Below are 19,076 nucleotides of genomic sequence, written 5' to 3'. Positions count from 1 at the left end.
AGCGTCCAAATATTCAGTTCTCTTTCAAGTCTTGCGCTTGCTTGAATGGACAAACTCACACAAGAATTATGTCAACATGTCCATCTTGATAAGTATCCTAGCAGACATAGTCTGTATGACTTAAGTGAAGTCTAGAAAGACGATGCATATCCCTGCATTTGGTCTTAAAGGGGCAATAGCCTTTACTGCACTGTGTAATGTTAAAGAAAAGATAAGGACATCACTCACTGCTCTTGATTGAATAGCTTTTGTAAGTTTAATAAGGATTAATCTTTCATTTAAACAGTTAAATATGCAGTTGTTTTACATTTGATTACTTTATTCAATTTCTGTACCTTTCTGCAGGCCAGTAGGCCTGTACATTATTATTTAATGTACACATGAGTGAGGTCAAGTTAGACATTTTAGTTTGAATTTTATTTTATACTGTGCATTGTTGCAATGTGCTAAATCAATATGTGCATAATTTGTAATTTATCTATTATTTGAAACTTTAATATTAATTTATGTATTTGCAATGCCTTGATTTTTAGTAAAGTTACACAGTCATTGCCATAAATGCAATGGTAACTGATAATTGGCACAATTTCTTTCAGTGTTTCAGTTTTCAGCCTTGGTTTCATCTTTTTCGGGTTTGGCCAAAATGCTTGATTTCGGTGCACCCCTACTGACAATGTTCTGCTCGGTACGTCGTCAACACGCTTCAGAAGATGCCAAAACTAATAGTTTCATTGTTGGGACTAAAGACCTAAAACTGGAAGCCATAAAAGACCACAAATCATTCAAATTCCACACTTAGGTAAAAAAAAAAAGAGCGCACAGAGCCCTACTCATTTAACTAAATGTATATCAGTTCATGGTTTGTGTGTGTATAAGAGAGAAAGAGAATATGTCAGTATTTCATTGAGACTTGAGATTAAATAAACGGCTTAAGTATTGTAGAGCTTGTAGTATTAATTTTCACATGAAGTTACACATTGTCAGTTAAAAACAAGAAAGTGGCTGGTAAAAACATTGGCCCTCATTTATCAATCTTGCGTAGAAACTGGTGTATATGTTGGCGTAAGATTATGCTTACACTCCTCTCCTCGCCTGATTTATGAAACTGTGCGCACCTCTGCAATTCAGGTGTACGCAATACTTGCCCTTGATAAATCCCGCGGCTGAAAACGATCGTCATTAGAATAACACGCCCCTATATATTCAAGTCTCCGCCTCCTCCACGTCCTCATTTTACGTCATGGACACACGGAAGACGGCAAAGAAGTGCAACTTCTCCGACGTGGAGATCGGGTGCGCTCAATCATCTCACTAGTCCACTAGTCAGGGCACTGATTAGGACATAAGTCAATGGGCTGACTCCCTGATCAGTGCTCTGACTACTGAACTAGTGAGATGATTGAGACGCGCGCCATCGAGACCATCACCAGGGAAGTGGGAAAAAAACCCGAAATTGTTTTATTTAAGAGTATAAAGAGGGGGAATAAAGGCACCCACAAAAACAAAATATGGACCCAAATTACGAGTACTGTTAATAGTGTGGGGGTTGAGAAGCGCACCCCAGCAGTTTAAATAGCTGTTTGGATGATAAATTACCATCACAATGCATTATTTTACAGCACGTTTTGAAACAATTAGCATTTAATTTCGTATCACGGCATGTATTGGGGTGTACGACAGTGATGGTGATGTGGAGTACCATTCATTCACATTAATAATTACATGACAATTTGTAAGATTCTTCTTCTTCTTCTTATTATTATTATTAATGACGCTTGTTATTTAGAAGAAGAATGTCGTTTTTATTGATTTTATTATTATTTAAAAGATGAAGGTCATTTATATTATTTTGTCAGTCTGAATTATTTTAGTCCCAGTCCGTGCGCAGCTGCCGGGCCAGGCGGGCCTGATCCGTCAGGTAAAGCGCACAGGCTCGCGACTGGAGGAATACATATGCCTACAAATCAAACGCTTTGGTAAAGTCACACAAAAATTAAACATTGACGTTCATGTTGCACAAAAATAAACACTGAATGTTGTTGTTGTGGTTTTTAACAGTGGGTCATATAGCATATCTTGTTAGTGTGTTTTGTGGTGTTAGGAATTGTTTTTCTGCGCATTTTCCCACTAACTCAAACGTGCGTACACCACCTCCTGAGCTGCCGTAGGATTTGAGCGTGCCGTACACCAACGTCCATATTGATAAATCTCAAAGTCACCGTGGGTTTGGGTGTACGCAAGGCGTACGCTGGAAATTTGGTGTACGCACTTTTGATAAATGAGGGCCATTGAGTGGCTGGAAGATTTTGAAATCCACCAGTCACATTTGCCGGTGGACAAAAAAGTAAAAAAAAAAACAAAACAAAAAAATAAATAACATACTAAACAATGTTTAAAGTAAAAAATTAATAATAAAAAATAATTGCATTTACAGTAGCTACTGAATGTGTATTATTATCAAAACTTTAAAAAAATATTATTGTCATTTTGTTTCTTATACTGCTAACCCCTACCTGCTTGCAATGTTAGAGCCGTGTCACGAAGTTAATTAGCAGCCCAATGCCAGAATCTATATTTTCTTTGAGAAGCAAGCAAGTAAATTGATTACCAATGTGTTTAAGTTAATGTGCAGAGATGCAACACAACTAAACATTCAGAAAAGCTGAACAAAAAGAAGCCACTCTGAATAACCCCACTAAAACCCCCATACGGCCAAAATATTGTTGATGTTTGTTAAAGATTTAACATTTAATGCTTGTATAACTTGCAGCATGAAAGGAACGAGGTGTACAAACAGATAATGCTGAATATAAATATTCCTTTAAAAGGAAAAGGATGAGTGCATGCTAGCTCGTGTTCGAATTTGGAGTTCATTCAAAGGTGACAAGCGGCTACATTCTTCTCTTTCAATAATCCCTTTACAGATGCTTCAGAACAGAGACCATCTTATCTTTTTCCACTTCCCTGTACAAAAGGGAATCTTAAACCGAATTGGCGGTTTGGGAACGAGCCAGAGCGTTTGGTCCAAAATGTCAGAGGTGTTGAGTTATTGTTATTCCTGCATCAGAACGTTATCTCAGCCTCGAATAAAAAAAAAGAAGAAAAAAAAAAGAGCACATTCTGCCCACAGCTCTTAGTTTTTTAAGTGGTAGAGATGAGAAATCAAAGTCAAACATCTTCAAAACAATGTGAATCACTCCTTTGATACACAAGGGGGCGAGGTTACTCAAGGTTGCCCTCATATGGGTTAGAGCAAATAAACAAAAGTTCAGCCGTTTCAGGTTTTCCAAAGCATTATAAAGAGAGCATTGGTGCAGACAGTGCTGCAAACAAACCGACAGCTACAGAAAAATACAGCACAGCATCTTGGAAAGACTGAATGTTTTTATCCCATATCTACATTCCAAAAGTCCCAAATATCCCTGCAGGACAAAGAGAGAGCTGGCCATGATTACTTCCCAGGAAATGGGAAAGGCATAACAGATATACACTGTTGTAACAAAAGAAGGGATTTTTTATTCAGACTTTGGTAAATACAAATAATCCATGTCCCCTCAAAAATGCAACATGAAACCTCAGGTTTATGCTTTATAAAGCACATTTCAACAATGGACTCCACTGTTTCCTCCAAGCTTTCCAAAACAATATTCTCTCTTAATGAGATCTGGCAGAGGAATTAGCTGTGTTGTGTGCCATCTCTGCTAGTGTGCTGCCATCCCCACATTCAGCTTTCCTCTAGCAGAAGGCACTGCCTGCCAGTTTGGGTTGATGTTATGGGTCAGCTATCCAAAGACATTCGGTTATCTCTGCCTTCTTTCCCCATGGTACTTTAGGAGTATTATCTGCTAAAGATATGTATACGTAGGTGCCACATTTGACCACTCCAGACACTTCTGGCAGGACCCTTATCATCAAAGATGATTGACAATCATTGGTTTGGATTGAAAGTGGTCAATGGTTCTGTTCTGGGCAAGAAATCCCCACCCATCCATGCAGCCTAGCATGGACAAGAGCAGGAAGAGCAGCGATAATCCACCATGGGTAAATCGAACAGAACCAACATAAATGTAATGCAAATATCATTATTGTTCAATAATTCTAATAAAAAATATAGCTGCAAGCAGCCATTACCGGTGCCAAGCGCAACAAAAGCAAACAAGGAAGCTAGCAGTAGACCAACTGCAAAAATGAGTAAAGACATTTCGAGACAATTAAAGCAAAAATTTTGAAACCCCACGTTAATAAATTGAGTTGAATAGAGTCAATTACATGTTTTGTTTAATTATAGTGCCACCAAGAGGCACAATCATACCAATTTTGTGTGTCCTCGGAGTGAGCCCATAGATTTGTGTCAATTTTGGCGAAAACATAATTTTGTTTTGGAATTATAGACATTTATGTGAAAAAACACATAAAAAATGACTGACACATGACTTTGATTGGATTTTACTACCCCTTACAATCAATATTTCGAGATTTGGGCTTTAACTTTTAGCTATCGATGTTTCCAATTTTCTGACGTTGGTTTCAACTCGATTGGAATAGTGGTTTCAAAGATATCAGCTAAAGTTTTATAAGCGCTCAATTACCATGCTGCACAAACCATACATCAAAACCTGGCAAATCTGGTATCGTTGGACTCGGCAAGGATTCAGGAGACCAAAAAAGTTACTCCCATCAAAATGTGTCAACCACACACAAAGTTATAAGCGTTTGGAGAAAAGAATTGTCCACTATGTGCTCTCCTAGAGTAACTGCAAGTCATCTGGAATCTCCTCCATTCTCTTGAGACTGTGCTTACAGACACAACAAACCTTCTGGCAATGGCAAGTATTGATGTGCCATCCTGGAGCAGTTGACTGCCCGTGCAACCTCTGTAAGGTCCAGGTATCACCTCATGCTACCAGTAGTGACACTTACAGTAGCCAAATGCAAAACTAGTGAGAAAAGATGCGTTGGAAAAAAATGTCAGTGGCCTCCACCTGTAAAACCATTCCTGTTTTGGGGGACTTCTAATTGTTGCCCATCTAGTGAACCTGTTGTTAATTTCATTAACACCAAAGTAGCTGAAACTGATTAACAACCCCCTCTGCTACTTAACTTGTCAGATCAATATCCCGGGATTTTAACTGACTTGATGTTATCGATGCGATCAAGTCAGTTAGAAATACCAAGAGTTCACTGAAAGCAAGGAGTGTCTGCTTTTAGCTACTATGCCAGCCGTATTTGGAACCAGCTTCCTGAGTATATCGGATGTGCTCCAACAGTAGCCACATTCAAATCCAGACTGAAAACACATCTGTTTAGCTGTGCATTTACTAAATGAGCACTGTGCCACTGTATGTCCGATTGATTGCACCTTATCTTACCTATGAATCATCTTTTTAATCTTTTTATAACTGCTTTAATTTACCTTTGTTCATCCTTGGTTATTGTTATTTTATCTATATATACAGTGAGGAAAATAAGTATTTGAACACCCTGCTATTTTGCAAGTTCTCCCACTTAGAAATTAATGGAGGGGTCTGAAATTGTCATCGTAGGTGCATGTCCACTGTGAGAGACAATCAAAAATAAAATAAAAATCCAGAAATCACAATGTATGATTTTTTAACTATTTATTTGTATGATACAGCTGCAAATAAGCATTTGAACACCTGAGAAAATCAATGTTAATATTTGGTACAGTAGCCTTTGTTTGCAATTACAGAGGTCAAATGTTTCCTGTAGTTTATTACCAGGTCTGCACATACTGCAGGAGGGATTTTGGCCCACTCCTCCACACAGATCTTCTCTAGATCAGTCAGGTTTCTGGCCTGTCACTGAGAAACACAGAGTTTGAGTTCCTCCAAAGATTCTCTATTGGTTTTAGGTCTGGAGACTGGCTAGGCCACACCAGAACCTTGATATGCTTCTTACAGAGCCACTCCTAGGTTATCCTGGCTGTGTGCTTCGGGTCATTGTCATGTTGGAAGACCCAGCCTCAACCCATCTTCAATGCTCTAACTGAGGGAAGGAGGTTGTTCCTCAAAATCTCACAATAGGTGGGTGAGATCTTGCATGGAGGTGAGATCTTGCATGGAGCCCCAGTCCGAGGGAGACTGACAGTCATGTTTAGCTTTTTCCATTTTCTAATGATTGCTCTAACAGTGGACCTTTTTTAGGTCCTTTTTTAAGCTGCTTGGCAAAACCCCCTTAGCCATTTCCAGCCTTGTGGAGGTGTACAATTCTGTCTTTAGTGTCTTTGGTCTTGGCCATGTTAGTAGTTGGATTCTTACTGATTGTATGGGGAGGAAGGGTGTCTTTATGCAGCTAACGACCTCAAACAGGTGCATCTAATTTAGGATAATAAATGGAGTGGAGGTGGACATTTTTAAGGCAGACTAACAGGTCTTTGAAGGTCAGAATTCTAGCTGATAGACAGGTGTTCAAATACATATTTGCAGCTGTATCATACAAATAAAAAAATTCTGGATTTTTTTTTTTTTAGATTATGTCTCTCACATTGGACATGCACCTACGATGACAATTTCAGACCCCTCCATGATTTCCAAGTGAGAGAACCTAGCTCAAAATAGCAGGGTGTTCAAATACATATTTTCCTTCCTTCCTTAATTTTTGGACTGTCTGTCTGAAAGAAATTGGAAACGGAGAGCAGTGTGCTTCACTTCATTCTGCTTGTTAATGGTGTGAAGAAGCAAACTCAAGAAAGGGGAGGCCCTGCGGGGCAAAGGTAAGGTCTCCTACAGGAGCCTGTCTTGGACTGACTTGTAAGGTCCAGGAGATGCTGCGAACCTGTTCCATCTCTTCCATCTCAGATAGGAGTACCCAAATTTAGAATCAGGCAGATAGGGATCTATTCATCACCATTTTATCTTTTTTTTTTTTTAATTCTCTTTCGATTTTTACACATGGTATTCTTTTTCTTATGCATATGTTATCCCTATTTTAATTAATTTCTATGTAAAGCACTTTGAATTGCCATTGTGAATGAAATGTGCTATATAAATAAACTTGCCTTTCCTTGCCGTGCTTATTCTCTGATTAAAAATTGTTCCTTTATATTTTTCTTTGAGCAGTGTATATTGTATCTGCTGCTTAAGCAAAGATTTCCCCCTGGATTCAAGGTGAAACTGGGCACAGGAATTTATCCTATTTATCCATTTATCCTTCACTGCTTCTCATTAGGAGGCTAATTCATAAACAGCTTTAGACGGAAACGAAGGCAAAGCTGGCAAAAAAGAAATGCACATTACAAATAATGCACTATCTATCTGCATAAAAGGGAAGATTTGATACGTGGCTTATATTTAGTGCCTGAAGAAAATATGGAGGAAAAAAAGAAACAAAAAAAGCAAACAAAAAAAAGTGTTTCACAAAGAAATTGTGAGTGGTGCTTGCCCAAGTAAACCTTGCAACGACAGTGCTAATGTGGTTGCTAACGAAACCCATGTCAACAGAGCCTACCGAAAGTCTATATTATGTGGGGAGCTGGAGCCGAAACTGATTTCATAAGAAAAATAAGTATAGCTAGTGTTATGCTGTATTGATTTATATTTGAAACAACTCAATATTTGAGAATTTAAGGCAAGTTTATCCTAACCTTTTTTTCTTCTTCAGGAAACGTTGGGGTACAACTTACAACCTTACCACTAGATGTCGCTAAAAACCACACACTGCACCTTTAAGTTAAAAGTTAAACCACTCTCATCATTTAGTCAACTTTATGTTGTAATAAGATTTTTTTTTTCCTTCCATGAAACACAAAAAATGGGTTAAAAAGAGGTTAAACAACAGCTTGTGTACTATAAATCTTTCGCAGTCATATGATAGCTTTGGATGAAGAACAGATCTCAAAGCTATCATTATTATGGTATCTGATTGGAAAAGAGCAGTCCATAAATTCTGCTTAACATGTCTATGTTTTAAACCAAAGAAAGAAAGTCAAACAGTATTTTGCACAACAGGAGGGTGACAAATGATGACAATGTGCATATTTTGGTGAATTTACCCTGTAAAGAGCATCATACAGATAACCTGAACAGTTTTCTTGGAGGGATTTCTTGGCGAGAATGTGGAAAGCAAACCATTATCAATGACATTTATCCAAGAGCCTGTAGACAGCCGGCACAGCCTGGCAGCATAGAGAACAGTAATGAAACTAAATCTGCACCAAACAGGATAAAAGCACCTCAGCCAATTAAAAGGATTACATATGCTAGTGTCCAAATCGTTGGCTCAAAGGGGCCTGTGCTGGAGCCTGTGATAACTGTCCCACTTGAGCTCATGAAGGCATCGCTAATGGACTTTCTCTTCAGAAGTGTTCTCTGTACGGCACAGAGGACGAGTTCTCAAATGGTTTAATGGACAGAGACAGGGCTAATCTGGATGCAAAGCTAATCTGATGTTTCACTGAGGGGTTTTGCAATTCAAATATTAGAATGGACAGGGTGTGTGCTGACAAAACACTGTACGTGCTAAAACATGATAAATGTATGTTTAAAAATGACAACTCACCTCCGATCTTGGCATTGTAGGCTACTCCGACACCACAGATGCCATTGTTGGCAACAGCCGCAACTTCTCCAGCACAACGGGTTCCATGTCTTAAAAAAAAAAGTTAAATTATGAATTTTCTGTACACTTTCAAAACATCTGTATTCTGTACCATTCCCCAAATTTCCCTAATATAACAGAATAAATTATAATATAAAAGTAAATTCATCAAAATATTTAGAAATAAAAATAATCTAATGCAATGCATCTTATATATGCAGAAAAAGGAGCAAGCATAAATGAAGGAATGCAATTCATTCTCCCTGAACAGGAATTGGATACTCTGTACTGCCAAAAACTGCTGGCAACAGGATCAAACTACAGTACTGATGACGAGGGGCAGGCAAAAAGACGCCCCAATCCTCTTTCACAGCAGGTGACTGAAGCCTCTCATCCTGCAGCACTCATTCAGAGCTCTTTTACATGTGTGAAGAGCTCCTACTCAGTCCTGCTGTAAAACAGGCAGTAGCTAGCGGTTAAATATGACAGCAGGTTACACACTTATAACCGTGGCTTTTAGGAATAAGATTATAGCCTGACAATGTGTAAATGCAACTTTCTGTATGCATTGCATCAAAATCAATGAGGACCAAAGGCAAGGAACCAGTTAAAGAACCGCAACAGTTTTACACTGAGCAAAGACGTGTCACTTAGATCACCATCAAAATGCATTCTAATTTGGCTTTTTCAAGACACATTAGAAATACAACATATTTTAAACTTGATTGAATTTGCACTGTAGCTCCAACTAAACATACTTTTTTTTATCATTATTAACAAACAGACTCTATCTGCAAACTTAAGGCACAACATCCAAACACCAGACATCGATGAATTAAGCATAAATCCACAGCGTCTGTGTCACAATAATCCACCGGGTCAGTAGACATACAAAAGCCAAGAGAGCAATAGAGGCCAAACACAGAGTTAAACAGCACAGAGGAAGGATCAGTGAAATCCCAGGAGAACCCCTGCAGTCATCGGTCCATTCATAGGAAGCATGAGATCAGTGAGGCTAATGTCTTAGACTTACTCAATCCTACAATAAGGAGGATCATGGGACCTAGATTACATCCAAAAAAGGAGGAGGTTTTATGGGAACTGAGCTTGTGGAGTATTAAAATTACAAGAGGGTATCTGTGTGAATGAATGCAAGATTACAAAACAAAAAGTGTGCACATGACATAAATATTACAGCCTGAAATCATTTTACGTTACATATACTGGCAATCTGCCAGTCTCCGAAAAATCACTGTGATGAAGATAAATGTGGTGAATATTCACGTTCTTCAACTGTCCCAGGTGACACATGAATGAATAGCATGTCTTAAATGAAAAAATAGTCCAGATGCTCCTTGACACATTTCTACAATGCAAATGGACCAGGATGACTGAATTTGTACACATAGTGCAAGCATCTGCATTTATTCAATGACTGGAAAGCAATGTAGTGACAATAACCTGACTTGCCCTTTCTAACCCATTTTAAACTAAAATGTGAATCAATGGACTCATTTCAACATATCTCCCATGTCCCCGAACAAGATATAGATTTCAGCTTAAATTATCAACGTGGACTTTCTCAATTCTAAACCCACCACTGTTCTTGAATAACTGTGAATTATCCTCTGACTTGAACCTTGGAAAGTGCTGTTTTGGTGTATGTGATAAATGTCTGTGAGTAACGTGACTGCATCCAAATTGACGGGCTGTTATCATGGCTAGATGGTTAAATGCGGCAGGTTTAGTTTGGTGAGACACCTTGTATTACAGTCCCCCTGACACACTTTGAAGCTAAACACATGCAGGTTTCTGATGTTTAGAGTGAGATATGCCACTACTGAGCTTTCTGAGAGATGTAAAGCAAGCCTGGACAAATGTAAGAGTTTTATTGCCATCACATGTCTACCTGTAGCACCAGGAACGTGCACTCCTTTGCAGGAACTGCTGTATAAATTGAATCCAGCAGGTCTAGAAGGAATGTGCAGACTTTTGCATTTCCTCCACTGATTTTGGGGGGACAAAAATCTGCACAATTCTGCTGATTTAAACAGACTTATACTGAGCTGAGAGTAATAAACTTTTATTTACAGCTGAAAAAGCATTATAAAAAAATTAGCCAAAACATCTCTTCAGGCAAGAGACGAGATGTGTTTGAAGCATTATTCTATGAAATTCTGGAACTGTAGATTCCATGTGAGCCTGGTAATGAGTCGAAACACATTTTATACTTACCAGCAAAAAAAATACAATAAAATAGCAGCTAATTTTGTTAGTAATATTGTGAAATATTAAAAAATAATAATATTGAATGGCTTTTTTATACATTTTTAGAGCACATTAAAAATTGCAACTTATTCCTGTGATGGCAAAGTTAGCATCATTACTCCAATTACTCCAGTCTTCAGTGTCACATGATTCTTCAGCAATGCGGAATTGATGCTCAAGAAACATTTCTTATTATCTATTTTTAACTCTTTTGCTCTGCTTAATATTTTTGTGGAAATGTACTGTATAAATAAATACTTTACAAATATTTTTTTCCCAGTGAAAACAGACACTTGTCAAACTCTTTCAAATCGGTCTTGCATTAAATGGAAAGGACTTATTTAACTTCATCTCAACTCTTTGCAAGCTGAAAAAGAATGGTTTCAAGACTTCAATTTAAAAGGAAGAATATTAAACTCTTTTACTTTTTTTTTTTGTTTTGTTTTTTTTGTTTGTTTGTTATAATCTCAAACCACAAGTATGAGCAAAATGCTTGTTTTAGCAATTACCATTAACAATGTCAAGGAATGGAGTTGTCCTCTGAGTCTGCATAAAATTAGCCAATGAGTCAATCAGGACTAAAAGAGATGTAAAATAAGAGTATGTCTGCTTCTTATAACAGATGAAAATCAGTCACGCGCTGGACCATCTGCTTTCTCCAACGCCACAGGCGTTTTACTAAGACATACAGTTAGGACCTTTATATAACCCTGAGAGGACTCAAACCTGCAAACTTACTGCTCTTGACATCCAGCTCAGTTCTTATAAGAACAGGATTATTCTGGGCTATATGACTGTTTGGCATCTCCTCCACAGGAAGTTATCCAAAAAGTTTGTAGACGCAACCAAGCAAACTATTCTTTATATATGGAAGAGATAATAAGTGAGGCAACCCAAACCGTATTTTAAATAGCTTTTGCTGGAGGTGCAATTTCCTTCAAAACACAAAGACAGCATTTAAGCATGCATCTGGTTTCTGATGACTAATAACACGCGCACGCACTCACTCACACGCACGCACGCACAATCTGAATCAGACAACAGACAAGGATTCCTCACTGAAAATTTCTCACATTAAAGAGGTAATATTAATACTTTTTTTGTATTGCCAATGTGTGAACAGCTTGTAACAAAACTTAAAAAACAAGCCCAGTTACCAGACTTTCCAGAGGTTGTCCATGAAAGCCTGTGGACTGATTTAAATGTGAAGGACACTGGGTTTAACCAAAAAATAAGATGGTTATGTGTGGTTATGTTTTCCGTTCAATGACACACGAAATTAATGCTTATAAAATATTCGGGATAATGCCGAAAGAGATATTCAGGTCAATGTGTCATGTAAACAAAAGTAATTTATGCAAACAATATTCTCACATGGTCAGATCAATATAGTCTGTAATCTCAGATATACTTCATAATCAAATTATCATAACAGTGTAAATAAAATTACCTAATCTGTTGACATGATGCCACTGAATTGCAAAGCTGGTGAAAAAATCTATATCGCTATGATCAGATGCTTTCTTAACTGCTGCTTTTTCACCACTGTCATTTTTGTTGTGTTTATTCTGCTTTTGATGAAAGAGCGCAACACATTTACACATTCTAAACATCACTTTCAGTGTGGACTAGAAGTTTGTTAACAGTATATCGCTGCAAAGCCATTTCCAACTTTGCTGTGAGTATATCATTGAATTGGATTTCAGTCTCGTGTGCTTTTCGTGTGCACAGGTGTGGGCACGAGCAATAGTTGCTGGGTAACAAAAAACAAGGGTTTCTGAATACATATAGCCCCTATAACTAAACGAAAGCTTCTACAGAATGCATATTCTTATCCACAACCCTCAAAAAGAAAATTGTATGTGTTGAAAAGAGAAGGAATATCCAGTCTGTTCTCAGGTTGTCAACTAAATAGCAAAAGTTGCCTGCAGACAGAGAATCATACAATTAGACCAAAAGCATGGGTCTTTCAAAAAATGTCTTTAGCATTTGCCAAGTTAAAAAAGTGCAAACAAGTGAAAAGTGTCTAAAAGCAGACTAAAGAGCAAATAATTTGCTCTACAACCCTCACCATAGATTAAACACTGTGATATTGCATTGTTAATCGGGGCTTACCAGAAGTGAATGAATAAATATAGTAGGATATCACATGTAAAGACATTAAGATGTTTATAAAGGTTTCCTGCAGAAAGATCAGCATGTTCCGCTTGAGTTAGCAGACCCAAGTTACACATGCTAAGTGTTTTAATGCATTCAATACAGATGTATTCATAACCATCTTAAAATTGGATTAGGCAGTATTCCAGCTGGCTTTATCGGCGTCCCAGGAAAATAAATCCAGGGGAGTGCTTCAGTGTTTTAATCTTGGGAGAGAAACCAGGCGCAAGTCTAGAGACCGTCAAGCGGAATCTTTAACGGAAGGCTCACTTGCCTCTACAAGTTATGATTTTATGGAAGAGCAGAGCTGTTCTGCTTGACTTAACACTACATATTTCTGTCTTCTCTCTCATATTGTGCCTGATGAATTAACAATGACAGGACAGGAAAATATACAGTGCGTTTTGAGTTGCTGCTAAGCAAAACTCACTTGACTGGCTAGTACAAACACATTAACTGTGGGAACTGTATATGGGGGAATACTTCATCCTGCCTTTGTCTTAACAAAAGGCATTTCCAGATGTGCAGTTTTTAACACACCAAACAACACGGTGTGTTATGGTAACCTCTGATGTTTTATCAGCACACGTTTTGAGCCGATCTCGATCAGATTACACCCTGAGAGAACGGCTCTCTAAAGTAGTGCCAAACGCTCATAAAGAACTGCATTGCTGAAGACAGCGATCTATAAAAGATATGATTTCTAATACATGTTCATCTTTGCTATAACTCACTGCTGAACATTTTTAAGTACAGAGGAAAGCATGAGATTCACAATCTGTAATTGAATTAAAGCCAACTGAAATGATAATGTTTAAAAACATACGGCAAGAGTCAACACAGAACTGCACGTGAGAGTAATTAATTTATTAAGGCGCTTGGCATGATACGAGTATCATATATCTAGAGAGAAAGAGGGGCACATTAAATACAACTAATTATAAAAAAGGACTAAAATTAAGATTTAAATCATGGTAAAGACTCCCATCTGCATGTGTACATAGACCAACACCACCATGTGATTAATTAGATTATCTTTAATAAAATACATTTGAGAATAAATAAACTGTACATAAATTATATAATTTTTAAATGCTATCATACACAGAAAAGTTGCACAAATCAAGAACATATGAAATCTCAAAAATATCTGGAAATTAAAAACAGGCAAAATTGTCTATGTCCAACATTTTCACAATATCAGCTCTGGTTTTTAAGGTGAAATAAAATGGTTCAATTACAAAAAACACAATGTTTTACAGAAAGAGCTGCTCAGAGATCAAAGAAAGGCCTTTATGTGGCTTCAACACTTCTTCCCACAGCCAGTAAGCATCACATCTTTTCTGAAACACCACGCTCAACTTGCCCCACTTCCGTGGAAATGCACTTAAAAATTCTAACTGCGTAATGCATTATTTATCCACTGGTAAACGGATGTTTTACAGAAAATCCAGATTTGACACTGAGAAAAGCCCATTCAAATGCACTATACAAACACTAGGGTTGGGGGCTCAATATAAATCTTAATATTTATCATATTTTGAAGATATTTAACAAAAATCTCAATAAATGGAAAAAATATTTCTGAAAGCAGAATTTAAAAGTCTGCCCAATAAGCCAATACTCAGAACGTTCAGAGTAAAATGTAAAATAAATAAACATAACATAGTTAACAAACTATAATATAACTTTAGTTTCACTAAAATAATTCAAGGGAGAAACTATCAAATATTGTACATGCGCCAAGAAAACTTTACATAACTTACATAAAATTAATATGTATCCAATAAGAGCATGAACTTTTGAAATAAATCTCAGAAAAGAGTTACAACCTGGTTTAAAAACCTAGAAAGGCTGATTTAAAAGAATTTTGAAATCATTGCATTGTATATATATATATGCACTTACACACACAGATTTGGTTTCACAAAATGCTTGAGAACTGAAAGTGCTACTAAAGGTTCCCTGCTTCTGTTGCAAACCTGAAACCAGCTTTGTGGTTCTGTGGTAGATGCAAAAACTAGATCTGTGCAATTATAAATTACCTATCTGAAGAGCAGCGTACTAGCCTAGAATAGAGAGGAATAAGCCAACAAAAAAGATAGCTTTCTGAGAAAAAAAAAATAGCAGATTGGAGAAGGGGAATTTCACAGCAGGGGTCAGAAGAAAACATGGCAGCTAAATAACATGTAGGACGAGCAAAATTGCTACTGCTACTAATGTATCTCCTGCTGTCTTTGCATTATCAGAGAGAGACATTTTAACGGATCCTTAATGCTTTATAGTGACTAGGAAAGTGTTTCTACATTGCAAAATCATTTCTGAAATGTTTTAAAAGTCAAACTTGATCACATTTCATCTAGCGCCAAATATGTTATTTCATTAGCATCCACTATAGGAGTCATGCCAACGCTGCATACGCAGCGGGGTTCTTCCATTAGGGGAACATGGGACACCCCCTCCAAAAACTACAAAGCTGTGCCATTCAGCCCAAGACCTTTGATTTCAACCCACTCGTAACTACCGGTATACACTTTTCTGCCTGTCAACACCAATCATGGTTAGCCTCAAGATAAACACGAATCTTTGGCTGGTATCCCCCCCACCTCCACCCCCCAATGCTGTATTACAGTATTACTATAAAAATAAAAAGAAGTTAAACACTGTAACAGGGCACTCTGTAATCTGTTTAGTTTGCCCACTGGTAATCATATTTTTTTCAAATAAAGACAAGGTAACAGTAATTTTACATACATCACACATTGTTTGCCATTTTGTTACTAATAATATAAATGCAAACGCTATACTTTTTATATCTATATCTTTTATATCCCATAACGTATATATGACTTTATACTATATATGACATCTAATTTTACCTTCCTTTAATGCCTTTAGTGACATTTTTACACAAATTAGTACTATCATTCAGGAACAATGTATTACAGCCATACAAAAGAATTATATTTAAAAAAAATGCTGTTCTTTTGTAGACTAGAAATCTAGACGCAACCTAGCGGCAGCAAATCTAATCTGCCGCGTACGTCATCTAGTAACTCTCAATACACTTCTGAGCTGTAAAAACTAAACTCTGGTCAGGCCAATCACAACGTGTATAGAGTCAGTGGGCGGGGCTTAACATGATGATGCCAGAGTTGCGCTTGCATGCTACTAAACACAGAAGCTGGTGAACAGCGGTCTTTCGATTCGGCTTTGACCACGACTATAGAAGACTTGGAGTTAAAGGTCCACTGAAATCAAAATTTAAGTTTTTTTAGCTTTTAGTATGACTGTGTTAGCCTTAAAGTTATGAATACGCTGGTATGTTCCAAAATTATGACAAAATTTGCATTTAGGAGATATAAGCATTCAAAATTTACAGTCTCCCACTTCCTTTAAAAAACGAATCTCAGATTTTGGTGACATCATCGCAGACTTCACTTTCTCGTCAAATCTTCTGTCCAATCAAAATGCGCTCTAGACTATAAACCCCACCCCCTACACTGCTGAAGCTGCTGAAATCGGTCAGTAACACACATTTAGTAATTTCTACATGGTGAAAGGCACATAGCACACTATATATGTGATAGGAAACCATTCAGTGTAAATATGTTTTCATTTGAGGCGAATAAAGTCTGTTTTCACGTTAGTTTCACGCACCGAAGCCGCGCACACACCCCAACGGCTCTGGTCTAAATTTAGACTACAGACACGACAGCACAGCGCGGATCATATATGCGCGAGTCCGCGCAGACAACAAACATATCGACCCATTTGAATTCTGCACAGAATGCTGCATTTCAAACCGATATGGAGGAGATTATGATGGTAAAGAGTGTTAAAGGAAACTGGCTTTACCAAACAGAGAAAGGTCCGCTCTTGCGCTCTAGTCAAACTGTATATTAAAGAAACGCTATTGGCTGTTTCAAAAAAGGGGAGGAGCTGCTAACAGCTGACACCGTTTCAGGGGAAATTACGTCAACACATTGAATAATGCGGCGCGTTTCAAGGCACTTCAGTGGACCTTTAAGCTTTTCTCTGAGAAAAGAACAAAGAACGACACTGAAGGCCTTTTTAAGAAGGGAAGATGTGTTCGCAGTTTTGCCGACTGGATACGGAGAAAGTTTAATCTTTATTACCATTTCTACATTTAAAAATCTTACTGAACTCAAACTTTTTATATATTTTTTTTAATTCACATATTTCTTTTATCTCCGCTGCAGCTCTCAAATCAAATATGGCCTCCAATAACAAACAAAAAAATTAAATGACAACAGTTTCGAGCTGCAGCGGAGGTACATAATTAGGGATCTTGTTCTTTTTGGTTTGTCACAAAACTATCGTATGGCTTCAAAAGACCTGGAATATATCGCTCAAGTCACATGGACTAATTTTAGGGGGTTTTTTTGGAACATGAAAGTCCAAGGTCACTATTGACTGTCTATATGGAGATTTGTTTTTACATTTTCCACAGAAAGAAAACAGCATACAGGTTCAGAATGACAATGCCACAATCTTATTCTTTAAAGTAACCCATTCTCAACAGCAACCTTCTTCACAATTTAACCTAAATCTCTGGTGATTTATGAACTAGGCCAAAAAAGGCTCAGTATTGTGAATGGCCATTACCAAAGCAACAATACACAATCCACGGAGGGAACTAAATTCACACAACACATCAATCACTGAGAAACTAATTTCCCAGCAGCAAAACAGCGAAAGCATCCGCTGTTGCCTACTGCCTACTACTACAAACTGCATGCTACTCTCAAGAGTATTACATATAAATTAATTTAATTTAGTGTAAAAGTATGCTTTCGGGCTGGAAGATAGGCTAGCTCCATCGCTCCCAGTGACCCTACATACTGTCGAGTAGGAACGCAAACTAGATTATAGAGACTTTTAAATTAATGTCACTGAATGTGCACTACTGATACATCAAGCTTCTTTTGTTCATGTTTGGAATCTTCCTGAGTCAATTCACATGAACTGCACTATTTTTTTTTTTGGTTTTCATTTACATAGTAAACTGCACCCGGCAAAGAGTGACAATGTGTAACACGATTAAATTCGTAAATGGTGCAACAAATAAATGATAAACGAAAATCATTATTGCAGACCGTATTTCTTTATACCTATTTGCTTGCTGGGTAGGCAAAAAAAAAAATCATTAGAAAAAGCAGTTCCTGTCCAACATAAATGGGCTACGGCAACAGCACTAATCACACTATTTTACAGGCTGTGTATTCCTGTGCCCATCTTCACACTGCAGAGGAAACCTTTGGCCTCATTAAGTAAAGCAGTAAATGTATAGTAGTATTCATACTTCAGCTGGTTTTATGCCAGGAGCTTCAGGCCCAGGCAAAAAATACAGTGCTGGCTAAGACGGGAAAAACAAATAACAACATTTTGGGCTGCAACAGCCCATAAATCACAGGGTTTGCAAAGGGGACCTAAACTATGTTTGATTCCATCATGAAAATTACAGTAAATTATGTTAACTGGTTATTTTGTACACTATACCTGTTATCGTTGAGCTGGGTGTATCGAGGTTGAGGGTCTGGGTCACCATCGTTAACATCATAGCTGGCATCTGGATCCTGAAAACAGGAGGAACGTTTAATGCATTTATTTCGTTTTAGGTTTAATGTCAAAGGTAAGTGTTGTTTACTTAAACTCACGTAGTTTTGAAGCAAATCTGGGTGGTTTTTTTCAATTCCATCATCTAATATGGACACGACAACGCCTTGTCCAGTGACGCCCTGCTTCCAGGCTTCCTTTACATTGAGGTCACGATGCTCTTCATTGTACTGAAAGGAACGTGAGAGGAGAAAAAAAAAAAAACAGATCAGCATAGATGCCACTTCCCTCCTACTAACTATTCAGCTGACGCCGAACATCAACCTGTGTTTGAGGATCATGTTTTGAGGATTATCTTTCACAAATCTTTCACTTTTAAAGCTCAAATCAGCTCTCTATTTCAGGCTACAAAAGGCGGTCACCTCAATGGCGCATGGCATCCTATACCAGACATGAAAGACGCTGAAACTCTAGTATATGTCTTCAGACATCCTGTCTCAGTTATTGCAATGCCC

General features: G+C 37.7%; 1 protein-coding gene across 2 annotated transcripts in view; it reads right to left on the bottom strand.

Annotated features, from left to right (window-relative positions):
• The window catches only part of furina (furin (paired basic amino acid cleaving enzyme) a), a 130,126-nt gene that overhangs the window by 38,930 nt on the left and 72,120 nt on the right, over nucleotides 1-19,076 (bottom strand). For both annotated transcript variants that reach the window (XM_067445170.1, XM_067445169.1), the window contains exons 5-7: nucleotides 18,663-18,791; nucleotides 18,505-18,581; nucleotides 8,518-8,606 (exon numbers count right to left, since the gene is read on the bottom strand). In XM_067445170.1, coding sequence (XP_067301271.1) covers nucleotides 8,518-8,606; nucleotides 18,505-18,581; nucleotides 18,663-18,791 — 295 coding nt within the window. The remainder of the gene's footprint in view (nucleotides 1-8,517; nucleotides 8,607-18,504; nucleotides 18,582-18,662; nucleotides 18,792-19,076) is intronic.

The sequence above is a fragment of the Pseudorasbora parva genome, chromosome 1 (genome assembly GCF_024679245.1).
Source record: "Pseudorasbora parva isolate DD20220531a chromosome 1, ASM2467924v1, whole genome shotgun sequence".
Lineage (NCBI taxonomy): Eukaryota > Metazoa > Chordata > Actinopteri > Cypriniformes > Gobionidae > Pseudorasbora > Pseudorasbora parva.
Note: the sequence above shows the minus strand (reverse complement) of the source record. Positions and strands in the feature narration are given on the sequence as shown.